General features: G+C 39.7%; 2 protein-coding genes across 4 annotated transcripts in view; both read right to left on the reverse strand.

Moving 5' to 3' along the window:
* The window catches only part of BicC (protein bicaudal C), a 161,485-nt gene extending 158,438 nt beyond the window's left edge, over window positions 1-3,047 (reverse strand). For 2 of the 3 annotated variants that reach the window (XM_075690386.1, XM_075690379.1), the window contains exon 1: window positions 2,801-3,046. In XM_075690386.1, the coding sequence (XP_075546501.1) occupies window positions 2,801-2,939 (139 nt within the window). In that variant the 5' untranslated portion in view covers window positions 2,940-3,046. Of the gene's footprint in view, window positions 1-2,800 lie in introns of all 3 variants that reach the window. The other variant, XM_075690393.1, reaches the window with a different exon arrangement.
* An 867-nt stretch (window positions 3,048-3,914) lies between these two features.
* uif (sushi, von Willebrand factor type A, EGF and pentraxin domain-containing protein uif) overlaps window positions 3,915-23,958 on the reverse strand; it is a 135,557-nt gene continuing 115,513 nt past the window's right edge. Inside the window, exons 48-58 of the mRNA XM_075690397.1 lie at window positions 20,436-20,551; window positions 19,897-20,051; window positions 19,068-19,258; window positions 18,595-18,768; window positions 17,881-18,042; window positions 17,457-17,615; window positions 15,982-16,281; window positions 13,746-13,947; window positions 10,014-10,219; window positions 5,809-5,925; window positions 3,915-5,387 (exon numbers count right to left, since the gene is read on the reverse strand). Of these exons, the coding sequence (XP_075546512.1) occupies window positions 5,356-5,387; window positions 5,809-5,925; window positions 10,014-10,219; window positions 13,746-13,947; window positions 15,982-16,281; window positions 17,457-17,615; window positions 17,881-18,042; window positions 18,595-18,768; window positions 19,068-19,258; window positions 19,897-20,051; window positions 20,436-20,551 (1,814 nt within the window). The 3' untranslated portion in view covers window positions 3,915-5,355. The remainder of the gene's footprint in view (window positions 5,388-5,808; window positions 5,926-10,013; window positions 10,220-13,745; window positions 13,948-15,981; window positions 16,282-17,456; window positions 17,616-17,880; window positions 18,043-18,594; window positions 18,769-19,067; window positions 19,259-19,896; window positions 20,052-20,435; window positions 20,552-23,958) is intronic.

Raw genomic sequence — 23,958 nt, forward strand, 5'->3', positions numbered from 1 at the left:
CTTAGTACCAGTGCACTAGGCGCTGCTTTTCAGAACAGGCACGCGTTGCAGATCAATTTTGTGAAGTGGCAACTATTTCGAGTTGGGGCGATATTCTCGACACGCATGGTGGCTGCACGGCCGCCACTGTCCGCCATGTTTACTCTCTAATTGGCTGTCGAGAGCTCACGTGCCTTGAAATTTGTGCAGGGAAACGATAGTTTTGCAAAATGCAATTGTGCGTTTTCATCAAGATGACGAAACGTGACGTGGGGCTGCAAATTTTATCGACTAATACATTTTTTTGTCTTTGCCAGCTATATATTGCGACGTTAGCGCTTCACAAAGGAAGTGAGCGGTAGTGCATAGAAGCCAGTGCAATGCACCTGCGATTTCGCGAACATGTGGTGGCGATCCAAGATGGGCGCCATGTCAGCTTGCCGATTGGCTGAAGGAATATGCCGTGGGGAGCGCCACAGGAAGGACTGTTTCGTAAACGTCAATTCGACGTTGCGTGACGCTGTGCTGAGCCGCCATTGCAGAGATTTCCCGCTATAATTTGTGGTGCGACGAGCCGCGCGAATTATGCAAATGAGCAGCCATATGCAATGGCGGCCGAGAGGACTGCGTATCGCCACATTTTCCCTGTCGTTTGGCGCCATGAAAATATCTTGTTCATAACGCGTGCTCGTAGTATTTGCATTGTTCTCGGGTGGTGTTGGCATTTGTGTTTTGGGCCATCATTTTGTTTTTTTGAACGCGTTTATATGAAATATTGGTTGAACATAGCAAACTTTCTGCAACGTTGTCCACTTTTCACTGCTGCGTTTGTACTGTAATCAAGATTCGTGCATTTTCGCACAAGCAGAAGATACGACAACGACGTCTTCTTAATTTATAAGAAAGGATTGTACGCAAGGCGGCGCCTTGAAGTTTCTTAACGCGGTGCGAGTAACCAACGAACTGAACAAGAGATGGCAGCGCCGGCGCTTGCGTCGAGCAAGCGGATACCTCTGGCCCGTTGGGCCGACATGAGCAACGGGACTGACGTCACGGAGCTTGCCAAAGCTGGCTGCGTGACGTAATGCTCTCAGAAGGGTACTGGTTTGGGCTAGTTTGGTACAATTCATGATCAATGTTATTTGCGCACCACCTGGAACGAGGTCTGGGGGACTCTCCCAACTTTCCTTCCTCCATGTAAACTAGGGCGCCTCGATGTCAGCGCCACAACTGTGATATCGAGGCATCCTATGCGAAACTTCAGAAGTGACGTCGCTGTCCGTCTGTCGTTTCTCTGGCTTGCAAAGCCTCTCGCGGCAGGAGTGGCTGTTTGGGCATCCAGAAGGCTAATTTGACAATACAGCTTAATTGTATTCTCGTCGCGCCGACTATTATCTCGGGATCTTCGAAAGACGGAGCAGATGCGCGAGATCGTACTACAATCGCTGCTGCATGTATGAACAGATCATGAACGAAGTTTCCTTACCATGCTCAGGAAGTTTCATGCCCCTTTCAGAACCGCCAGCCAAACTAGTCCGTAACGATGTTTCTTTGTAACGTTTTAACGTTTTGCTTCGCTTTGAATTAGTTCCAAAATGGAAACATTTCGAGCCAGTTTCGGCTCGCCAAAAATTAGTGGCTCAATTACCTTTCGACAGCCAGTACAAGCTTTGGAAATAACGCATGCGGGCGGCCGTCAAGCGGCCCGAGCCTCCGTCTCGCATGAGCCACTTCGAACTCCGAGGTTTTGTACAAAACAAATTTATGAATTTTTCTTTCATTCTTTAACTATGCACACGACCATAAACCGGCTCGAACCGGTTTGCACAGTTACTTCGCTTCGGAGTTGAACCTGAACTTGGCCGTTTAGAGAAAAACCTGCTCGTGGCAAATCGGCTTGACGGAGGCGGCGAGCGCTGGTAAAGTGGTACCAACGGAACACTGAAGTTCGGTACTCGCAGCAGACTCGTAGCTGTTTAGACGCGTAAACCTATGCAGAAAACCAAATGAAATCTGCTATCAGCGGATAAACCACCAACTGCATTGCCCTTGTACGCGTATGCATCCATTTACAGGTGGATAGTGACTTTCCGCTCGAAGTGTCGATTTATATTAAAGAGCACCGACAATATCGAAGAAAACAATATTCTAGTGAAATAAACCAGGTTAGTTCAATTACGTTCCAGCGCCAACGTAGTACATACAGCCGAAACAGTGACCTTCAGCAAACTGAAGACATGAACTTATGTAGTCACTCTGCAAAACGCAACAAAAAGTTACGCGATACTCATACAATTCGGAAGCGATTATAGCGGGGTAAGGGGGTGGGGGGGTGGCGTTGAAAGTCAGGTGCGTTGGACAACGTATGGACTGAAAGAATGGTTCCTTGGCCTACCATGGTTTAATTTTTTCGGCGGGAGCTTAGTATATATATCTACAGCTCGAAGCCCTCCGTGGAGGAGACAACTTCCACAAGCTTCCAACACAACCAATATACCTGCAAGCGGATCACCATTAACTTTAGCGATAAACAAACAAGAAAGCGGAATGATAACGCGCCCTGCTCCAGAAAGCCCTCATGCGAGCGAGCAAGCAGGCAAAAACGATTGAGCTTGAATTCAATTTTCGCGGCAACTCATATAAAGAGACAACAAAACGAGGCTCAGCGCAACAGGCAAACATGCGCGGCTTGTCTCACAAGGCGATAAGCGGAGCCAAATACCTTGAAGATTCTCACAAGGCATTAGGCAGAAATAGCGTAAAGAAAGATGGCTCGTAAGACACGAAGCAGTTGCTACGACTTTTGACAGTTCACGCTTACCTTGAAGCATTTCTTCAAGTTTCTTGCGGTCCACTCGAACTCTTTCCACAAATGCATTCGAAGGGTCGCTTTCGTCTCCGACTATGCTAGAACCGTCAAATTCCGACGAATGAGTCGACGTTACTTCAAATGACTCCATAATCCCTTCACATTTGTGTCCAAACGCCCCATTAACTTTCCTAAGATACCGTCTACCCCTAGGCACTGCATCATTTTATAGCTGTGACGTTATTGTGCACCAATGTCATGTGCTCATCCGCCTTATTATGGTGCGTGCCGTGTCAAGCGGTTTGGTCATTGTTTTAATAATATTACTTAAGAGGCACAAATATGTAAAATTAGAGTAATACAGAAACACCTTGCATATGAAGTAGGAGCTCCGTTAATTTACGGTGCATAGTGCATCGAAAGATACCGTAACTACTTTTTTAAACCAAAAATCGCGCGCCAAATCTTGTTTCGTTTTGCTTCCCTCTTGGTGGCGCTTTGTTCGAAAGTGTTGTGACATACTAGCGCGAACTAAGCTAACGGAAAAAAAAGTTAGGCTCTGCTAGCTCTGTCCTGTCACTCTGGAAGTGAAAGCTCGTGTCGTTTCATTCATTATTATTATTACTCTTTTTTTTTTTTCCTGCTCGATGTCAATTTAGACTTGTCGACTAGTGTTTCAATTAAGTGGGTTATGTTCGTTTCGTTGTCAAACTAGAATAACAGTTTGAGCAAGTTCCTTATAGAAAAGCAGCGTTAGCTGCGCACAGCAGGAGATTCCTTATTCTATGCGCAAAGTACGTAGTGCCAAATTACAAACAGAAGCAAGGACTTCCGTTTTACCGTGGTTTCATTAGTGCGTTTCACTGGTCTCACCGTACGTCCTTTCCTTCTGCACTTCATAATTTGCGTTGCTTCTTAATCATTGTTACTTTTGGATAATAGTAACGAGGTTAAAGTTAAGCTTGTTCTCTACATACTCGTTATTCGCGATACCTCGCGCGGGCGCATTTCCCGCATTTGCTTTACAGCGTTGCTAAATCGCGCATAAGTCGATCAACATTCGAAAAACAGTTTCGGAACAAGGAGATTCTTCATATATCAGTATCAAACAGCCGGAGAACTCAAGTAAGTTGTAAAATTGTTTTTATTTTATTTATTTTTTTATTGTAGCACATCGCACTCGCACTGCGCGGACGGTACAATACCTGCATAAAAAATATTTATAAAAAAACCGGTACAAGGAAAATTGCTGTACAACATTTATGCACACTCATACATCCAAGGGTCATGGCAGTTAACAGTAATTTGTGTTCCAGCGAGGACGAACACTCAGGCATTCACAAATTCCATTCAATCAAAGCATAACAATGAACAAAAAAAAAAAAAACGTTGCACACTGAGCATAAGTATAAGAAGTGAAATTCATTATGAAGTTAGATTCATTTCACTGAGAAAAGGGATGCTGTTACACAATAACACGAAGTAGGAAATCGTTTTTCGAGATATTACTGCACTATAGTCGTACTATACTGCTCTTGACGAAGGACAATAATAAAAGAGGCAAGGTTTATCTACACTGCTGCTGACTGCACATTCAGTGTCAGAACATTGTCAGAGATGAGCAGAAGTGTCGCGCCTTTCTCACAGTATTTACACAAATGAGGAATGCAGAAGTGCATCTTGTTGTATACTAGTGGCACAGTTACACTGTTTTATTTAGGGACAAACCTATCTACATGTACATAGTTGTAAAAACTCGCTGTTGGCAATAAAGTACGCTATTATGTACAGTTCTCTCGCTTTTGTTATTTTTTTTCTAACATGTGAATTGTTGAGGCATTTCAAACAATCTGTCTCTTCTTACCCAAGGAGCCCACCTGAAGTGAATCACAAAGCACTAACATTTTACATGCTGTTTCTTCAGCAGACCTGTCTTCTGTTATCTAAGCCAGTAAATTAAGTTGAAGATGTAGTGAAATAAGATGGTGTACAAGCCAGTTTCCATTTGGCTTGCACGCCAACTAGTTGGCTTGTATCCTGGATCAGATGATTGCCATACATGAGATTTTTTGTGCAGCAACCCTAACACTGAAAAAGTAGAGCCTGGAAAATTTTCTCAGCTTGCATATAGTCAGTGCTTGCATTTCACATGGTGTCAATATGCACACTACCCCAACCATATGCCTCTCCAGTCACCTAGAAAAAAAAGTGTTTTAGAAGTTCATTTTAAATTATCTGAATGCGTTGTAACAGTTATATAAAAGAAATGTGAAATACAACAGCAGCTGTTGAACCAGCTTATTAACTATAAGATTAGTTGCCTGAGATGGTATAAATGTATGGTCCCTAGCAAGGAAAAAGGCCAGCTTAACGTGCTGTGCCATACGCACTGGGACAGATTGAAGTCACTATATTCATTTCTGATTTATACTGAAGTTTATGTTGAATGATAAAAACAATGTATTTCATGAAAAAAGAAAAATTGAAGGTTGCAGTTTGTAAAAGACAAGGCTGCATGCAGTCTTATGTGACGACCTGCTTTGTTGTAAGAATTGTAAACAAGGTAACTACTGTCCTTGGTCTTCACTATCGCTTGTATCTGAAAAAGAAGAATAGTCTTCATAAATGCTAAAGTATTGGCAACATATTCGTTCACAAAAAATACACCCTCTTTAGTGTGGCCTATGTAGAAACAACAAAATATGTTAAAGGCAGCAACAAGAGTTGATTCAGATGTTGGCTTTTACTAATACTGAGGTGTAAAAGAAGTTAGCGCTGCAATGAAATTGGTACACTTGTGCCTCGTGTTAAGCATCTTTTAATAAAGCAATCAATAAAAACTTTGTCATGCTATTTGTTTCTTGGGATTGCAGTATGAAAACCAGACACATGCATTGTCACACATTTGTTGCCCTGTGTGTTGCACAAATTGCTCTCACAAGTGCATTAAGTAGAGCATCTGGAGTATCCTGTACCTACTCTCAAATAAGCAAATGGTAGTGCTAGAAATGTTTACTCACCTTTTTTGCTGCCTTGGTACTGATGCCGACGCAGCCTGTCATAGAGATCTTCTTTGGTTCCATAAATGCTGGCATTACTGCGGCCCAAAGTACCACTCTTTCCATTGTGTAGGCCATCTGAAAGGTGATAATATGACACAATGTTATTTAACTGGCGGAATGCTTCAACTGTACAGTATTGTAAACTGGGTACTGAGCGCAGTGTGAAAATGGGGGAGGGGGAGGGGTATTTATTTATTCATTACGTACTACAGACCCTTGGGTTCAAGCAGGTGGGCAGTTTCAAAATTCGACATAGTACAAAAAGCAACAATGGAAACTTTTACGCGATTAGTGTAATAACAGAGATAATAAACCATGAAATAACAACAATGGAATGTGTTTCAAGATTAGTATAATAAGATGTAATACAATACAAATGAACACAAAACAACAACAGAATCTGTTTGTAGATTAGTGCAATAATAGCGCTACAATAACAGAGATGTGCAATGGTGCAAGAGTGCTACTTTGGTGTGGTAACAAAAACTAAGAAGATGCCTGGATTAATTCGTTCCAATCTAAGACAGTGCATGGAAAATAAAGATACTTATAAGTGTCACTTCTACCAAAATAAGGTGTTACAGAGTTAGCCTGATGGTGCCTTGTGGGTCTGGTTAGTAACGGTGATGGATCTTTATAAGTTTGCGGTTAAGAAGCAGTGAAAGGAAGTCAATCCTGAACTGTTTTCAACACATTTTAAGAAGGGTAATGTCATCGGCTTTCATTATTTCAGACAGAGAGTCAGATTGTGAAAATTTGTTGTAATCAAACTTGACTGCTTTCCTCTGTATTTTTTCAAGGCACTTAATGTTAACTTACAGGTCCCATACTGTACTGACATATTCCAATTTGGGTCTGATTAATGAATAATAGCATAGTAGTTTAACATTTGTTTGGGGTGGTTTATGTTTTAGGAAGCAGAGTTTTTGAAAGGCAGATGAGCAAATATTATTAACATGTATATTCCAGGATAAGTTAGTTGTTAATGTAACACCTAAATATTTGTAATTAACTTTTTTCAGTGATGATAAACCAAGTTTCTAAGTAAAAGACAGAGGTGCTTTTTTATGCGTAATAGTTTAATTTTGCACCGGAGAAGAAGCTGTGCAATAATTTTAAAAAAAGGATACTATGGGTCATGGTAGCTTTTCCTTTCACTAAATAAAATCCTTGAAATGCTAGAAGAGAGCGAGACCACAGACACTGTAACATCAGTGGCTATGTAGATGCACAATTTGGTGCATTGCAGTCACTAGTTGCCAGTAGCAGATGCTGCATGCAAACTATTTAATACCAAGCACGTCCATCACAGACACCTTAAATTCCTTATGATGACTACGGCTCACAGAAAGCTGCTGTGGAGGAAAGGGCCATGAAAAATTAGGTTCTCTTCAAATCTCTGTGAGATGCTACATGCCATATGGAATTTTTAATGTACTATATGTTTATGGATCTAGGTTGGCTACAATTCTAGGCCTACACACCAAGTTTGAACTCACTGTGCAGGTAACAAAATTATTTGAATGTAGGTCAACCCATAGTCTTAAAAGACCATAGAAAATGACATGAGGATATGCTGCTGTTATTTTAGTGCGCACAGCGTGAACTTAATAGCTCATTGCCACAAGTGGCACCTTATTCTGAACTTTACAGCTCATCATTTAGAATTTAGAAGTTAATAAGCACCTGACAAAGACCCACAGCAATGGTGAGGAGAGGAGTTGGTTCCACCAGCCGTGCTAGGACACTAGTACAGGTGGTCTTTCTTTGATTATGATTTTACACTGACATTTTTAAGTCATAATTATGATTTAAGCCCCCTTTTCTTCAACTTTCGAGCAATAATTGTTGAAAAAAAAATGGTTGGCCCATGTTCAAATAACTACAGTATGTGCATTAGTTACATAGTTATTGCCAAATCTACATAAATTAGAAAATATGAAGGCCCCACTTGTTGAAAATATTGGCAACAATATTTCATTGGTTGAAAACTTGTGGAATGCAGTAATGTCTTTTAGGTATGACATGTGGAAGGCCCATTCACTGCACACAAGCACTTGATGTCTTTTTTACTTCTGAATGCATTTATGCTATGCTGAGTGCAAGATGCCTGTGTAACAAAAACTTATTGCATTATAATAAAACTCAAGTGGTCTAAATTAAACTGCATTGGTTCAAGTGCTTTCACATAAGGCACTACTTCGTCATTTTAAGTGTTTTTGCATCATTTTTGCTATTATAACAGCAATCTTACCGACTCTGAATTGTTTTGCTGTCTGCATGTGGATATCTGGTACTTCTCTTGAGTTCAAACAAACCTAGAAACCTTGGCATTTTCAAGCAGAACCTAATTAAGCCGGGACATTTTGAATGCGCAAGTGCAGTGTATGGAGCATGTGGCCATAATAATGTGTGCCAAATATTGATGTGAGCCAACAAAAAAGAAACTAGAAAATATACTTTTCCAGTGCGAGCGTCATTCTCCTTCACAAGTTGAGATGAAATCGTCTGTGCTTCTGTGATTTCTCGATATTTCATGTGCTCACTCATTAGTAATTCAATATAAGAATTCAGTAATTATCAATCAATTGTATCCATTTGTCACTTTTCTTATAGTAAATAATGCCAAGCATAAGAAAAAGAATATTTACAAACAGAAGCAATCGCAACTTTTCAGGCTTCACATAAGTTCTGCTGTCGGTGGCTAGCAGATGCTCATGGCATCTGCTTCTGTGCTTGATGATGCTAGTGACAGACCACAGTACCTCCTTTGCTTGCTTCATCAAGAAGGCATTTCTGCATCCTGTGCAGGTGCCCTTCTTTGACTTCTGGGCTGTATGTGCCCCGTAATCATTTATTGCACAGAAGAAGTGAAGTGTTTAAAGTGAGAAAACACAACACTGATTGCAGGAGCCAATATACAACATTTTACAAGTGCACTTCGCCACACATCTTGTTCGACGTACGCAAGATGGCAGACGTTGCCTTAGAAGTATAAATAAAGCAGGAGCACACAAACTGGTGCCGCTGTCCTAGCCACCATCTCTTCGTTACAACATCCTCGCTGTTTGCCAAGTGTATACCCTCAGCTCAATGGTGCCCTGGCCTAGAGGTCGGCCATCTTGCATAGGGCAACTTATTAGTGTGGAAAATTCTACTTCTAGTATTTCATATAAACTCTGAAGTGAAAGGGAAGCTTAGCATGTGACAATAGAAGAAAAAAATAAGGCGGGAAAATGCTGCTGTTTGCTACCATAGCAATCGCAGAGGTTTACATCTCTCCTGCTGGCTTCACTGACGGCCTCACTGGGTGGAAGTACATTAAGAGTAATAAGTAAGGTGAATGGCAGCGGTGTATGTGCTGCTCCACTCAATTGCTTCACAACTTCACTAATAGTGCTTTTCTCATTTAAAAAACCCTTGCAAGAGAATATTATAAGAGAAACCACACTTAATAGGATACTGGGGATGTTTGCCTGGCCATACGCCTAGCTAAATGTACCCACCACTATAAAACATATTTTTATGGTCTGATTGGTTCAGGGCCTCTTTAAATTAAGCCAACTGTGTTGGATTTTCAAACAGGTAAAGTGCTTCTTAGTTGAAGGGCATGTTTGGCATGCAAATTATGTGCGAAGTTGCTGCAGAACTCTTAAGGCACCTGGTGACTATTATACATAGTACAGCACGTTTAGCCGAAATAAATATGCATGAAGCTGTAAATTAGTATATTAAATTCTAATACTATAGAAGCTTAGCAAAAAAAAATTGTTTTGGTGATTTAGTTCGTCCCTAAAGTAAAAACTTTGCATGCCTGCATCTGTCTGAGCTTGGTCATAACAGATGAATTATTATTTACCCTGATTCATTCTCATTGCTGTACATAATTCTGTGAAAGAAGCTTAAATGCCACTCAGGTCCATAATATTGACATTTGAAAAGGCTACCATGAACTAAACTGAGGTAGGATGTGCATCACCATTAATAATATTATTTTGCCATATTGTTTCCTTTTGGCACAGAAGATGCTGCACCAGTGTTATTGAAATTAATCTTGAAAAAGTAGCACAAGGCTTTTGGGACAGGTGTAATATTTCATAAATTAAGACACATTGCCCAGAGAGGCATTTACTTTGTGATAAACGAAGCCTCAAGCTGCATACCTTTCATGTAAGTTTCATTGTAGAAGTTTGGCATTTCCCAGCCATCGTCGTCATCATCATAATAGTGGGCGTAAGTACTGTGGTGTGAAGGAGCGATGCTCTCTGCATAAGGTGCAGGTGCACCATAATAGAAGTTGGACTGTGAGCCACTGATGTCCATGGGTGGGGGCTGGGGCAGCTTCTTTGGCTTATTTTTCCAAGATGTTCTATGCATGAAAAAATATCACACAAGTTATGCACTCTTCATTTGCTCATTAAAAGGCAGAGTCAACAATGCTTTAGTAATCAGTCCTGTAAGTGCAGTAGCTAGGTGATACTAAGGCATATTTTTATCACTTTATTTTTATTTCATATTGCTATTAATATCTGTAAGAACACAAGGAAACACTGTTTTCAGCGTGCCTAATTACTTGATGTTAGCTGCTGTGAAGAGGTTGTAACTTGCACTTTTGTATGCCCTTTCACTTCCTTTGTCTAGCTTTGCACACAATAGACCCTATCTATAATTGTAAAGCTAGCTTTTCTGTGAGACAGTTTGCCCAACTAATGGAGAACTAGTTATTTTTCCAAACAGTGTGTACAAGCATAATTTGCTTGTATTACAACATAGAAAGTGTAGACTTGGCTCTTGTTATGAAACCATGTGCAAAGGACAGTACGTAAAGCTAGCACTTCATTTGAACGATGACTGGTGTTGCCATTAGTTGGCCGAATGTGCTGTGCAAAGAAGCGCACTTGTAAATTATGAAAAGGGTCTATACCATGATGATGGATCTTGTCTGATGCTGTGCTTTATTCGGTTTTTGTCAAATTGTGCACGTTTCTTACCATGTGATGTTAAGTTGGATGTGAACATACTTTTTGACACAATACTGTGTAACCAATACATTGAGACAAAATTCTTGTATTCAGCACTGCTGTAAATAAAAGCTTCCAGCATTTAGGCATGCCGATAGCTATCACTGAAGAGATGTTAGTCAGGTATTCAGCTGCTGGTATGCCACATTTCACGACATTTATGGCTCTTGGAATAGGTCGTAATTATGGAACTACAGGCATTGTTGGCGATACAGTTGTGTAATAATGGTGTAACATGGATGATGTTTATATGTGTGGTTATTCTGTTAACTTTATACGTGCACTATCCTTCACTGCAGTTTTGATTGCTTCAGCAAGCCTTGGTATTTTGATTATATGCGTTGCTGGGCTAGTTGATTCAACTTGGCACAAGACAGACAAGTGGAAAAGACACAATAGAAGCGCTAAAGCCAGGTGGATAGTGGAATTTTCAAGCCATGAGAATTGCCTGCTCTTAAACAGAATTAACAACAAAGGTATAACAGCACTTAAGTCAAAAGATAAACAAAACAAATGGCATCTAAAATGTATGCTGTACTTCTTGAAGTTTTGCTTCCACTCATACTCTCTTGTAGGTTCTACTTTGCCTGAAGGAAGAGGTGCAGAAGGTTAGAACACATATGCTATGATCAATATAATAAGCCATGAAAGAATAAGTGTGCCAAGTACATCATTTTAACCTAAACAAGATGAATTTATCTTTCAATGTGTTTTATTTAAGGAGGTGCAAATAATTGAAAATTCAAATGCAAACTGAATCGTATATTTGATTTGATTTGTCTTCGATTTAAAAATTTGATATTCTAAATTTTAATGTGTTTCTGGTTGAGTGTACATTATGACAATGGTAACTAAAGTCTACAGGAAGAAATAATTCTGCAAGGCCATTTACAATGTCAGTTTTTTTTATTCAAGTTAACTGGAAAGACTTCAATTTTCCTGCAGCTTCTGCTTTGATGGTGCAGAAGTCATTGTTTTAGAGCAGTGGCACCAGTTCCTGAGCTAAAATGGGATTTACATAACTACTTTTCATAATAATGTATGTTCATATAATCCAGGATGCTTCTTCATTAAGCTGCCTGCATATTTGTTACCTTAATATATATATGAACGATTTTTTTTTCTATTATTGGTGGACCTTGCATCACTAAAGTGTTATGTCTCATTTTTTAAATGTGGGATAATGTTCAGTATTTGAAGCCAGCTTTTTTTTATATCTATATTAGATTTGATTAGAACATTTTGCTGTTCAAACGCTCCTAGTTCAAGGAGAATGTGTTGGCAGGCTAGTTAGTAAGACATATTTTTGTGAACTTAAATTGCGCTAGGGACGAGACACCGAGGTAGAAGAAGACAGGACGAGCGCAGACTAATAACTGGTTTATTGAAACCACACAACGCTGCCTCTTTGAACCATGTCACATGGCCAAGCCCTATCATAACCGCATGACCATGGAGCACTCCCTTGCCAAGCCGCTATCTACACCAAAAAATCAAGCTCTTTCTTGAAAAGATACACTGATGGTTTGCTGACGCACCTAGTTTATCTGATTTATTTACTGACACTGTAGCAGTTATTTCTTTTAGAATTCTATGCAAATAATTTACTGTCCTGCTTCTAAATGGCTTACTTGTGATCTTTATGTGGCTTATGTGCTACAATAATGGAGTGTCCTGCATACATTACCCTAGCATTGTGGGCTGAAATTTTGTAATTTTGTCAAGAGGATGCCGCAAGTGTACAATTTATGTCTGCTTTGGGAGTTATCGTGTACTTAGGTTTCAACTCGATGTATAAGAGTAATTGTGTAGGTATTATTCATGCATATACACAAATCCCAGCTAACATAGTTCAAGCATTTAAAAAAGAAAGTTTGACTATCTCTAGCAGGATAACCTCATTGTTCATTCACAGTCCACTTGCACGACTTCTTCTAGTGTTTCTTCTATTCTAATCGATTAGTTCAGCAGTAAATGTTAATGAGCCAACATTTAAGATATGGTGGACTTCTCGGCCTGGACTTTCTGAAGAACTTTGGGATCATCATTGAACCAAAACATGAAATTCAATTAGCACCATGCTACCTTTCACATAGGTTGTTTTTTTTTCCCACTTCACTAGGTAGAAATTTTCAAAATTAAACATTTGCCCAGTGTCTTGTGCCGCATGACGGTAATGTTCTCAAGAGCAGTGCAAAGAAATGAATCCATTACACTGCCTGGCTCAGTGGTCACGCTGAATCGGCAGGGCCCCAGTCGTTTGCATTTGGGGACAGCTCATGATAGCTAATCTCTCATGTGTTGCTTATGGCATCATGAAGCAGTGCACACAGTTTAGTGATTTTCATCATCGTGCGGTGGAGCCGTGGCTGCCAGGGAAGCAATAGGCACTAGCGTAATCAGTAACTTGTTGCCTGATGGAGCTGCCAGGTTAGATGAAGAATTGGGTTTGTTCATGTGAAGCATGCTTGAGGGCAGTGCACTGGTGACAATTGAAGCTGCAGGGTAAATTATTTTATTTTGCCTGCTTTCTGTTCAATATGAAAAAAAAAATTGCACAAAAGGTAGTGTGTTACAAACAATTGAATCTGATGGTTGAATCCAAGTTACTCACAATACTTAACTTAGGCCAAACGCCGATATTCGAGAAGTTATCTAATTAAACTTGGCTAATTAACTAATTAGTTATGATAAAATTGTACAATAGGAGTGTAAAAATACTGCAATAGCCTTATTATCTTTCTACCTATCATAACCTTTTAAAATAAAGCATGTGCCACATTTGCTGGGACATCTCGTGCATAATAAGGCATGCATTTCTTAAACATAAGATGGTGAATAGTACAGGTTGAATAAATTGTTTCAATCACTTACCTGACACAAATCATCCAAATCAAAAGTATGATGAGAATAACAAAGATGACTGCTCCAGCAATGCCTCCAACAATGTAGACAAATTCTGACTTCTTCTCACAGCGGTCACCATAAAAGTTGCCTTGACAGGCACATCTTGGTTCACTTGTTTCCTGACTGATCTCACATCGACCTCCATTTTCGCAGTAGTCTTCGCACACATCTGGAAAATAATTTTTGGGCATATCTGGCAGTTAGTTCAGTGTGGTTTCATGTTAAGAACATGCATGTATGCATGGTTTGTGAGGCAGCTCTGTGGTTGATCAATGTCATAAATTTCAATAAGCATTTTTAGTTTTCTGCAATGAAGGGTAGAACAGTGAAATGTGGGCCATAACAGCATTGATTCCATATTGATGCACGGCTTTGTTTGCAATTTAGTCTTTCTTGTCTAGGGTGGAGGCCACCTTTTTTCTATTTGACTGAAACAATGCACTTGCCATAAAACAATTTTTGTGATCATCGTTTATGTTACGTTAATGATGAAAGTAAAACCTCACTATGTGTAACGAAGTTGAAGGGGGGAGCCCCACTTACTTCACTATAACAATTGTTTGCCCTCATGGCCGACATTGGTCACCAGGAAAGGCAGACGTGCTATTAGCAACCAGTGGGTAAGCCGATGCTAAAGTCTGCTGTGCGCTGCCAAAGGACCATGAAAGATTGTTTTTTGCTAAAAGAACTTGTTGTTGGGCTAGTTGGTAACACGTATTAGATAATTAAAAGAGCGCAAATAGGCGCACTCGCAACCACACACACACATGCAGACACACTAGATACATCCAACACACACAGTGCTCTTCTGCTGCGCCTTCGTCAGCAAGTGACTGCTTTCTCTAGTGCAGCTGTCAGTATACCTTCACCATCTTCATCCGTGCTCAAGTGGTGGCAACACAGGTGTTACAGTGTTTCATGAGCATGTCGGCAGTGCGCTGCAAGTATCTGACAATGCTTGTCATACAATGCTTCATACATAAGGCTTCAGTTTCATACAATGCTTGTCGTCCCATGAAAATGACTTACTCTGGCACCCATTGATGGGCATTGCGCCGTGAGCACGTTTAAGAAACGCTGATAAATGTGGTACAAAATGATCACTAAATTTTTATTCTGAACTGAATAACACTTCATGATAGTCATTTAATGAAAATTTTGCTTTCTTAAAATGAGCTTTTAAATTCATGAGTTTCTATGGAATCTTCAAGGGGAGTTACGATTACTTTGTTATAATCATTACTTTGTTATAACCTGTTTCATGTAATGAGGTATGACTGTAGACATTTCATTACTGATAAAAAACATGTTAATTTATATATTTAGAATATGCATCAGGCTTATTTGGTAATTTTTCTCTGCAATAATCAACCATGACAGCAATTGCAGAAAAAGAAAGAAAAGCTATATCTGAAGCTACAAGGTGCTTCACGGATAAGTCATAACATTTTCAGGTGTGAATGTTCAACTGGTCTATATGGATTATTGTGATACTGCGATTTCTGTTATAAGTTAAAGCCATCATAAACCAGATAAAAGTACAATACCAGGCTGTTACCATCTGGGAATTAGACAATGATTAATTTTAACCTGTCAGTTATTTTTATCTGGGCAGAAACTAGTCGAACAAATTTCATCACTGCAGTGACACAAAAGAGCTATATTCATAAATTACACTTCTGGAATAGCAAACCGGGCACTCTTATTACGAGGGAAGGCTTTCTAAGCTAGAAAAGATGAAAAAAGCAAAAGACAGATGGTGACACTGCCCTGAAGTTCCTGCACCAGCTTGCCGTGTCCTCATGGATTGTGAGTGTCTGCACGCATCTGGGTATCTCTTGATTGGTAAATAAGAGCTACATTGTATTCTAAAGAAGTCAAAGACTCAACCTAGAAAGTTTTGAGGAATTTTCCTGCACTAAAACAGCCCAAATATGAAAAAATACATTGAAATTTGAGACTCAGATTTCAGCATGAAATTCAGGAAAGGGAAGTTAGGCCTTTGTATTTCTTGAGTAATAATCAACATTTTCAATCAAATTAATGGAAAGAGAACCTCAAAAGAATACTTAACCAGTCTAAACTGAATTAGTGCGACTCTTTGGTGTTCCTATAAGGATCTATCTCATGAAACTGTTTCCCAGGCCTGCAAAGCTGCTCGCCACTTTTCAGCAGTACTGTTTGGAGAATTAGCTGGGCTTACCGACACATTCTCCACTGTCATTGTTGAGTCTGAAACGAGGCATGCACTGGCAGTAATGGTCTTGCCGCTCCTCAAGGAAGACACAGAAGGCATGCTCCTGACAATCTCGCTTCTCGCCATTCACCAAACAGGGGTCAGAGCAGTGACTGCGGCTTGTAGATCCCACGCCATCAGTTGTAGTGTCAGATGGACAGGACTTGCACTCAAGGTCACGCTGTTCCTCATCTTGATATGTGCCCCGTGGGCAGGGCATGCATTCCTCAGTGCTGCTATTGAGGTAGTGGCCTACATGGCACACCTCTGTGTGGAGAGAGCGCATGAGCACTATTAGGTGCACATCCAGGAAGGTCCAGATACTGTTTCATGCAAATAAACAAGAGGTTCAAGGACTGCAGACTCTTGCAGCATGGTTTCTCAGTATTTCCCAGCTGCTAACATTTATGACTTTGTCGACATGAAAGCCACAAGTTGACACTGTAGTACTTTGGTGCTGGTTTAAATGTGTGTACTGAAAACTAGTGACTGGAGAAAAGGCATAAGCTCTATAGGGAATTACCTGTTAAGTATAAAAACTGCCATTTGTAAGAGCCCTTACTTCTCAACACACAAATTTTGTAGCAAAAGAAGTTAGGGCATTTAGAAAATGTATAATATTTGAATGAAACACAAGCTTAAAATGTGTGAGGATCCCAACAATTGAAATGATTGCATGCCACTAGGCTGATTTCATTGCCATCGACACAGTTGGTGGTCAAGCTTTTGTTTGTAGCTGAAAGTCATTGTATGCAGGCAGTAACAGCATATCATATATTGAAATAAACTGAAAATAAAGATCATTCTCTGAATCTTTCATTCATCTATGGAAGGAGTCAGATGTAAATAAAATAGCCTCAGAAATATATCACACCTTACTCTTCTGTTTTTTTACGAAAAATTGCCTAAACAAATAGTGACATGGTGGTTTTGGGTGAGCATACCATGTCCATCACACAGTGGTCAGCATCCAGCACTCTAGAGCAGCACATATCTTCTGCTTTCTTTCATATTGTTACCATCTTGAACTTCTGAACCTTGGACATATTGCTTAAATTATAAATTATCTTTTGCCTATTTTGTATTTAATGACTGTTAGTCTCTTTCAGTCATTCATTAATTAGCCTTTCCTCTCCCCAACTCTTATCACCATCCATTCAGCTACTTTTAAAATGATTTGATAGATGCTCTATGCAAACAGCCTCTGCTACATCATTTCTGAAGTGGCTAACACGGACATCTGTACACAGAAGTACACAGCACACATGCACAGGCATGTGTGCTAGGCTGACTTTTGTGTTTATATATATTTGTAGTGTATACTTGTATTTATATGTAATTTATATATTTTACTGCCTAACAAAACCACTAGGTTTTGTTCAGGTGGCAATTGTGTGTTTTTATTAACTTGAACATAAGAGGCAGCTCATAGTAGCTCTTACCAAGTGAGCACTGGTCTATGCTCGTTGATCCAAAGTTAGGTGTAGTTGTGCCTGGAGGACATGGGTTGCAGGAAGCCATACCTCGTGTCCTGTAAGAGCCCTTTGGGCATGGATCGCATTGCCCTGTCAGGCTAAGCTGCAGTCCTGCTGCACACTCCTCTGCCCAAAAGAAACCACAATACAAGAGGTCATCAGTGGAGTGAATTACACATTTGGAATTGCCTGCATAATAGAAGAATTGAATATGAACAATAATAACAATAATAATCAAGGTTCAACAGAGAGGCTAGTACAGAACATTGCATTAATATCAGTCTACAGTGTTGCTTGTCTTTATTTAGCACTTTGTTTGTCCATTAGTGCATTTCCATAGAATAGCTCAGTCGACCTCCCTGCCATATTAGCTGATTTGGGTTCCACATACCTCGGCACTCTTGCACAGATACAGCCTCATTAGTTCGTGTGGTAAGGCCTGGCCCACAGGACATGCAGGAGAAGGCACCTTCACGTGGCTGGTACATGCCATATCCACACGAGCGGCACAGTCCCAGAGATTCGTCAAAGTATTTGCCGGTTGAGCAGCGCTCTGCAGAAAGCACATTCACAACAGTGCTGGTGTGAACTCACTGCTGCTATTGCTAGCACAAGTCTTCCGAGGAATATTGTCACATTGATTGAGAAATGTTGCAAAAATTCATCATGAACTGAAGAAGGTTCTACTCTAATATGAAAGACTGCGAAACAGTATTCACACCAATGTGTAGCATTGGGCAAACAAGAAAAGCCTGACCCTAGAGGCAAAATTTTTTTAAAGAGACTTGTCTTTGACTCTGCCAAATATTATTATGATAATTGTTTTTCTTGGAACGGTTTGAAACAAACTTTTCGAACCCCTAAAATATGACAAAAACTAATTTGCATGGATCTTTTTGTTAAAACGCTAAGTGCACTTTTCCTTTCTTTTTATGCATAAGCAGCATGTTTACACTCTAGTAACATGCTAAAAATGTTGCAGTTATTATGAAATCTGCAAAAAAATTTCGTGTCAACTTTCCCTTAACCTATGGTACATATGAAACTGAAGCATATTTTAATGCTATAAAAAATCTGAGATGAATAAAGAGCATGTGGAGCATGCCTTTGCACTGTCCAGCAGACCGAGCTCCAGGACCTGAAGTGACACCCTGTTTTCCTGCAATGACGGGACATGGCTTGCAGGCCAGCTGTCCCACATCATTCTGGTAGAATCCCACTGGGCAGGACCGGCAGGACTGTGTGGCGTTGTTGTAATATGTGCCAAGGGAGCACTTTACTGTAACGATAAAAAAAATATTTAAAATAACAATAAAATGCAGTTTATAAGCTGCAGTGTTATCTCTAGCACAAAGTATTTGTGTGCTGGGTCTGACCCTAAAAATGAGGGGAACAACCATGACACAGGAATAGTCAGTCCTTTCCATGGTCATTATTTGCTGAGCTCTGAATTTGTAAAATGACTTGGTGTGATAGATATACGGGACAGAGCCTACTCATTAGCCTCTTTGACATACAGATGGGCACAACTTATGGGTTATTATTTAGTCAAAGCAATTGCTGACCATTGAAGCTTACCACAGAATGGAGCAACCACAACTTCTCCTGCTGGGCACGCATAGTCTGTCACCATGCTAAGGGAGGTCAGGTCAGGTGTTACATTTGGCAACGTGTCTCGCACATCGAAAGCACTCTTTTGCAGGACAGCATTTTCAACAATCTTCTTGACAGTTGACTTCTCTTGCGTGTTCACGTTGACAACAGGGTCACTGTTGAAAAGAGCACGGCAAATCACTTTCTTCAGTGTAAAGTCTTCGTTTGTGCTTATTCTTTTCGTGCTGTATTTGCATGTGCAGTGGTGACTTGTTCAAAGTCACAACAGGTGTTCATAAATCCTGTCGAGCTTTTACATCATGTAGGACCAGAATTCTGCCCTGAGATTAAGTATTGTATGAAAATTAACATACACGTACACACACACAAAAAAAAAACACTACATGCCATAGAGCCACAATTCTGAGCCAAAGCTGTTTTAATGAACAATGATGCAATTACAGTCTAGCTTGTAATTTGATTTTTTGTTTTCACTTTCTTTCTTTTCATTTTTGCTGATGAAATCCTATTTAAATAACATCTGTACTGATAAATGTTCCAATATATTCTTTTAAAGGTTTGCATAACAATTGATGATGTATTGAACTAGTTATGATGATGTGGCCATTCCTTCACCGCATAAAATACGGTCACGCTACAGTAAGAGCATCAAAATTTTTCAGTGTTTTCTTTTTTCTACCTCAGTGAGCAATATTCTTAACTACACTGAAAAATTTTAACATTTTAAGTGTTTATATGTTTTAAAGAACGTTAATAGAATACCATTTGTGTTGAGATATAAATGGCTGCTTACTTGTGAGCAGGGAAGGAAACATCGACAGAGTACACATCGCTGTCATCCAATTGACGTCGAACTAGTCGAGCGTGCTTATTACAATTGACGTTTACACGAATGCCATTGCAGGAGCCTGGGGAAGGGTCAACACATATCCTCCAGTTACGGTTCACCTGTAAGTGTAAACACATCATGGGTTATATCACAATAAAATTATATCACGAAACTTTTGCTCAGTGTTGCCAGTTCTGTTTCTCTGACAAAGCTTATTGCCTTTACACTGCGATACCCGCCGTGGTTGCTTAGTGGCTTTGATGTTGCGCTGCTAAGCACGAGGTCACGGGATCAAATCCCGGCCACGGCAGTCACATTTTGATGGGGACGAAATTCAAAAACACCCGTGTGCTTAGATTTAGGTGCACATTAAAGATCCCAAGGTGGTAAAAATTTATCCGGAATTGCCACTACAGCTTGCCTCATGATCATAATGGTTTTGGCACATAAAACTCTATAATTTAATTAATTTAATTTACACTGCAATGTGGTTTGTATCATACCTGGAGGATGCTTTCAAGAATACGTGAGTGCAATATTTTCTTCCCAGAATCCGAGCATACCACCGATGATGGGAAGTTCATAGCCAGACGGAAGATACGTTGAGCTGGCCGCTTTGCTGTAACCAAAGAAACAAGCGTTATTTCTTAGGGCTAGCTTCACTTTGGGGCACACCACAAACAAACAAAAGAAAAAAATAGGCTCTTCAATCATTATAAATATTCTATGTCTGTATGGATGACAGGTTGTTTTCCAAAATGATACTACCATTAAACATTTCCTGTAACAATTGGCACCATTAGTTAAAGTTTAGCTTTATGTAACCACGCATGCTAGTTGTAGTAATAAATTATTTTGTAATGCATGTGGATGTTCTTTCTGCTGAGGCACTGGTTTTCTAAATAGTGATGAAAGTTATAAGTGTTACAGCCCCTCTGTGCTGTTCACTTGGGTCTTTGAAGTGGTAATGAGCTGTGTTATCACATTACTTCTTGTATAGGGCATATGCAAAACTCTGGAACAACACTACAGTTGAAACTCGATTTAACCAAGTGATGACCATGCTTGAATCATTTTATTAAACTGGGGAGTTCATAAAATCGAGAAAGGAATTTTTTCGCTCCTTCTAAATCTAAAATTGTAATGTAGCGACATAAAAAAGCTACTGCGGCATTGTATTTTCTGCTAATCCAGCCATCTGTCGCATATACCATTAAATAACGAAAGCAGTCACCACCACCCCTACTGAGGCAGTGTTGAGTCAGCTGTTCTGTGCATGTACGCGGCGTGCAGCCTCGTAAAAATAAAGCTAGGGATGTGTGACCACGGTGCCTAGATGTTTTAATGCGATAGCTTTAGAGCGCACACTCGAAGAAGAACCCGTCTGTGTCAAAATTAGAAAGAAATCACCACTTTCTTTACTCATTTATTTCAGGAAAAACGTTGTTAAATCGAGTTTGGCCACGTTTCTTTCGTTAATTCGGGTTAATGATAACATTGAACCCTATGGGTACCTGCCAGGGAATCAAAATTTCTTTATTAGATCAAGAACTTCGTAAAATTGGGTTTCGTTTGATCAAGTTTTAACTGTATTAGGTTGCCCTATAAAAGATAACCACCCTCCTGCTCACAGCATTATTGAGCTGAGGGTAGGCTTGCAAACAGCGCGAATGTAATAAGGAAGAAGTAGTGGCAAGGATAGCAGCTCCAGCTTGTGCACTCTTGCTATATTTCCACTTCCAGGGTGACGTCCACTATCATGTGTGGTCAAACAAGATATGTGGAGAAATGTACTTGCAGAATTTTGCATATCACGTATTGATGTTCCTTTCTTTACGTTTTTTTCTTTATTTTTTATTTTATTTATTTATTTATTTTTATTCATTTATTATTATTATTATTATTATTATTATTATTATTATTATTATTATTATTATTATTATTATTATTATTATTATTATTTTTCCTGGCAATGCAGGACTAGCTGCTATGATGCTGAAGACTTCCCTGACTAGGCTCCTAAAGTCACACAGTACTACGGTGCAAAAGCAAAAGCAATGCAGCCAATATAACTGGATCATGAAAATTGGATGAAAGGGGCTCCTTTGGACAGAAGTATTCAATATACACATCTCTTTCACTTGTATCATTCAGCTATGCAGAAATCAGGGAGAATCGTGTTCTAACTGGAAAATGAAGACTGAGGTGTGAAATCTTGCTAACTGTGCATTTCTTTTTACGCTTTCTTAAAATTAGCAGATGTTAAAGGACTACTGACACTTTTCTTTTTTCTTTTGCTCTCTCTTAATTTTTTGCTTTATTAAGTGCTGTTGACTCCATTATCACAGTATGAGGCCTGAATTTCTCAAGTATGGAGCAAATGATTAATTATGCCATTTAATGTGACACATTCAATACAAGTACAGCATCGCTTCAGGTTTGAAGAAGGCCTCCTTGTGGCACAACTGAAGTATGAGGTGGTAATCATGCGGTATCACAAACAAACTTATGACATGTCATTTGACCTGGTGCAGTGGTCACAAGCCACATCATGACTGTATTATGCAAAGCTAGGCACGTAGTGCCACACCGGCCATTCTTTCCTTCTTAACTGACTCACCATGGGATATGCCTGGTCTTTTCCTGTCACTTCTCTGGTAAGGGACTTTATTCTTTAGGAACACAAAGCGACCCTCTCACTCCCTCAACTATTATCCCATCAAGTGCTCAGCTTTTAGTAGTCATTATAACCTATGACCACTGTATCTGATGCCCACATTAGCAGTTTGTGATACCACATGATCACTACCTTTGATTTTTGTGGTGTTACATGGAGGCCTGCTTCAAACCTGAAGCCATGCTACAACAAAATTTCAGTAATCACTTTAAAATACTGTATGAGGTAATTAATTCTTGTGCTTTCGAGAAACTGAGGCCTCATACCATCACTAATCAGTCAACAGGTATCCAAGAAAAAAAACTAAAAACTTCAATTTTTTAATATTGTCCAATTATGTTATTTAATTCAGAAAATGAGAGTGCCATTTCAACAATGAAAAACAACAGGGGCCTCATAATACTTTTGTGAAATGCTTGTCCCTAAGGCATGGTTTGTTGCAGTTTTTATGGTTGTAGCAATCCTTTATGAATGTATCTAAATGCTAGGAATGGCATTTCAAATTACTTTGTTTATACAAGGTGTTAGTCAATATGCAATTTTACTTAAAACATGATGTAGTGCTCATAAATTAACACGTTCTGAGGAGAATGAGTAACTTAATTTTGTTCTGCTTCTATTACAAACTTCCCATATTAGTTGCAGACACAATGTACAATGTAAATGGCAGTAATGTAGATGCAAGTGCGCAATAGAAAAATCACGGCAGAACTTATCTCCCAATGACTGTCAACGGTAATGCAAATAGCATTTGAGCAATGTAGTGACAGACCATATTTCTAAAGTGACGTTTATTTAACACATTCAGTGGTATTTCTGAGACTTTTGTTGCTTCAGCTATATCACAAACATTGATATTGTCCCACTTTGCTATGGCAATTGCTTGCCAAAGTCAACCATGAGCATGGCAGCATGGCAATGACTGTATGACACCAATGCAGTGGCGATGCAATGACAGAGAAAGAATGATATCAAAGTGACAACAAAGGTGGTATAACAGCAATAGCATGGTGACAATGAGATGTTGATTCATAAATTATGAAGGTGGTATAACGACAACAGCGAAACGACGACATGGGGACAATGATGACAACCGGATTAAGAAGCTGGGACAATGCTGACCCGACCACGGCGGCTCGACGTTGACGGTACGACAATGCATGCATGATAGTGTCTGTCTTACGACAAAGCAATGACAACGATGGTGACATAATCACAATTGAATGATGACAGCATGATTACGATAAGATGACGAAGATGGAATGATGTCAATGGATTGACAAAGGTAGTATGACAATGACAGGATGACGATGGTGAAACGGAAGCATGACGATGATGGCATGACAACT

The sequence above is a fragment of the Dermacentor variabilis genome, chromosome 1 (genome assembly GCF_050947875.1).
Source record: "Dermacentor variabilis isolate Ectoservices chromosome 1, ASM5094787v1, whole genome shotgun sequence".
NCBI lineage: Eukaryota > Metazoa > Arthropoda > Arachnida > Ixodida > Ixodidae > Dermacentor > Dermacentor variabilis.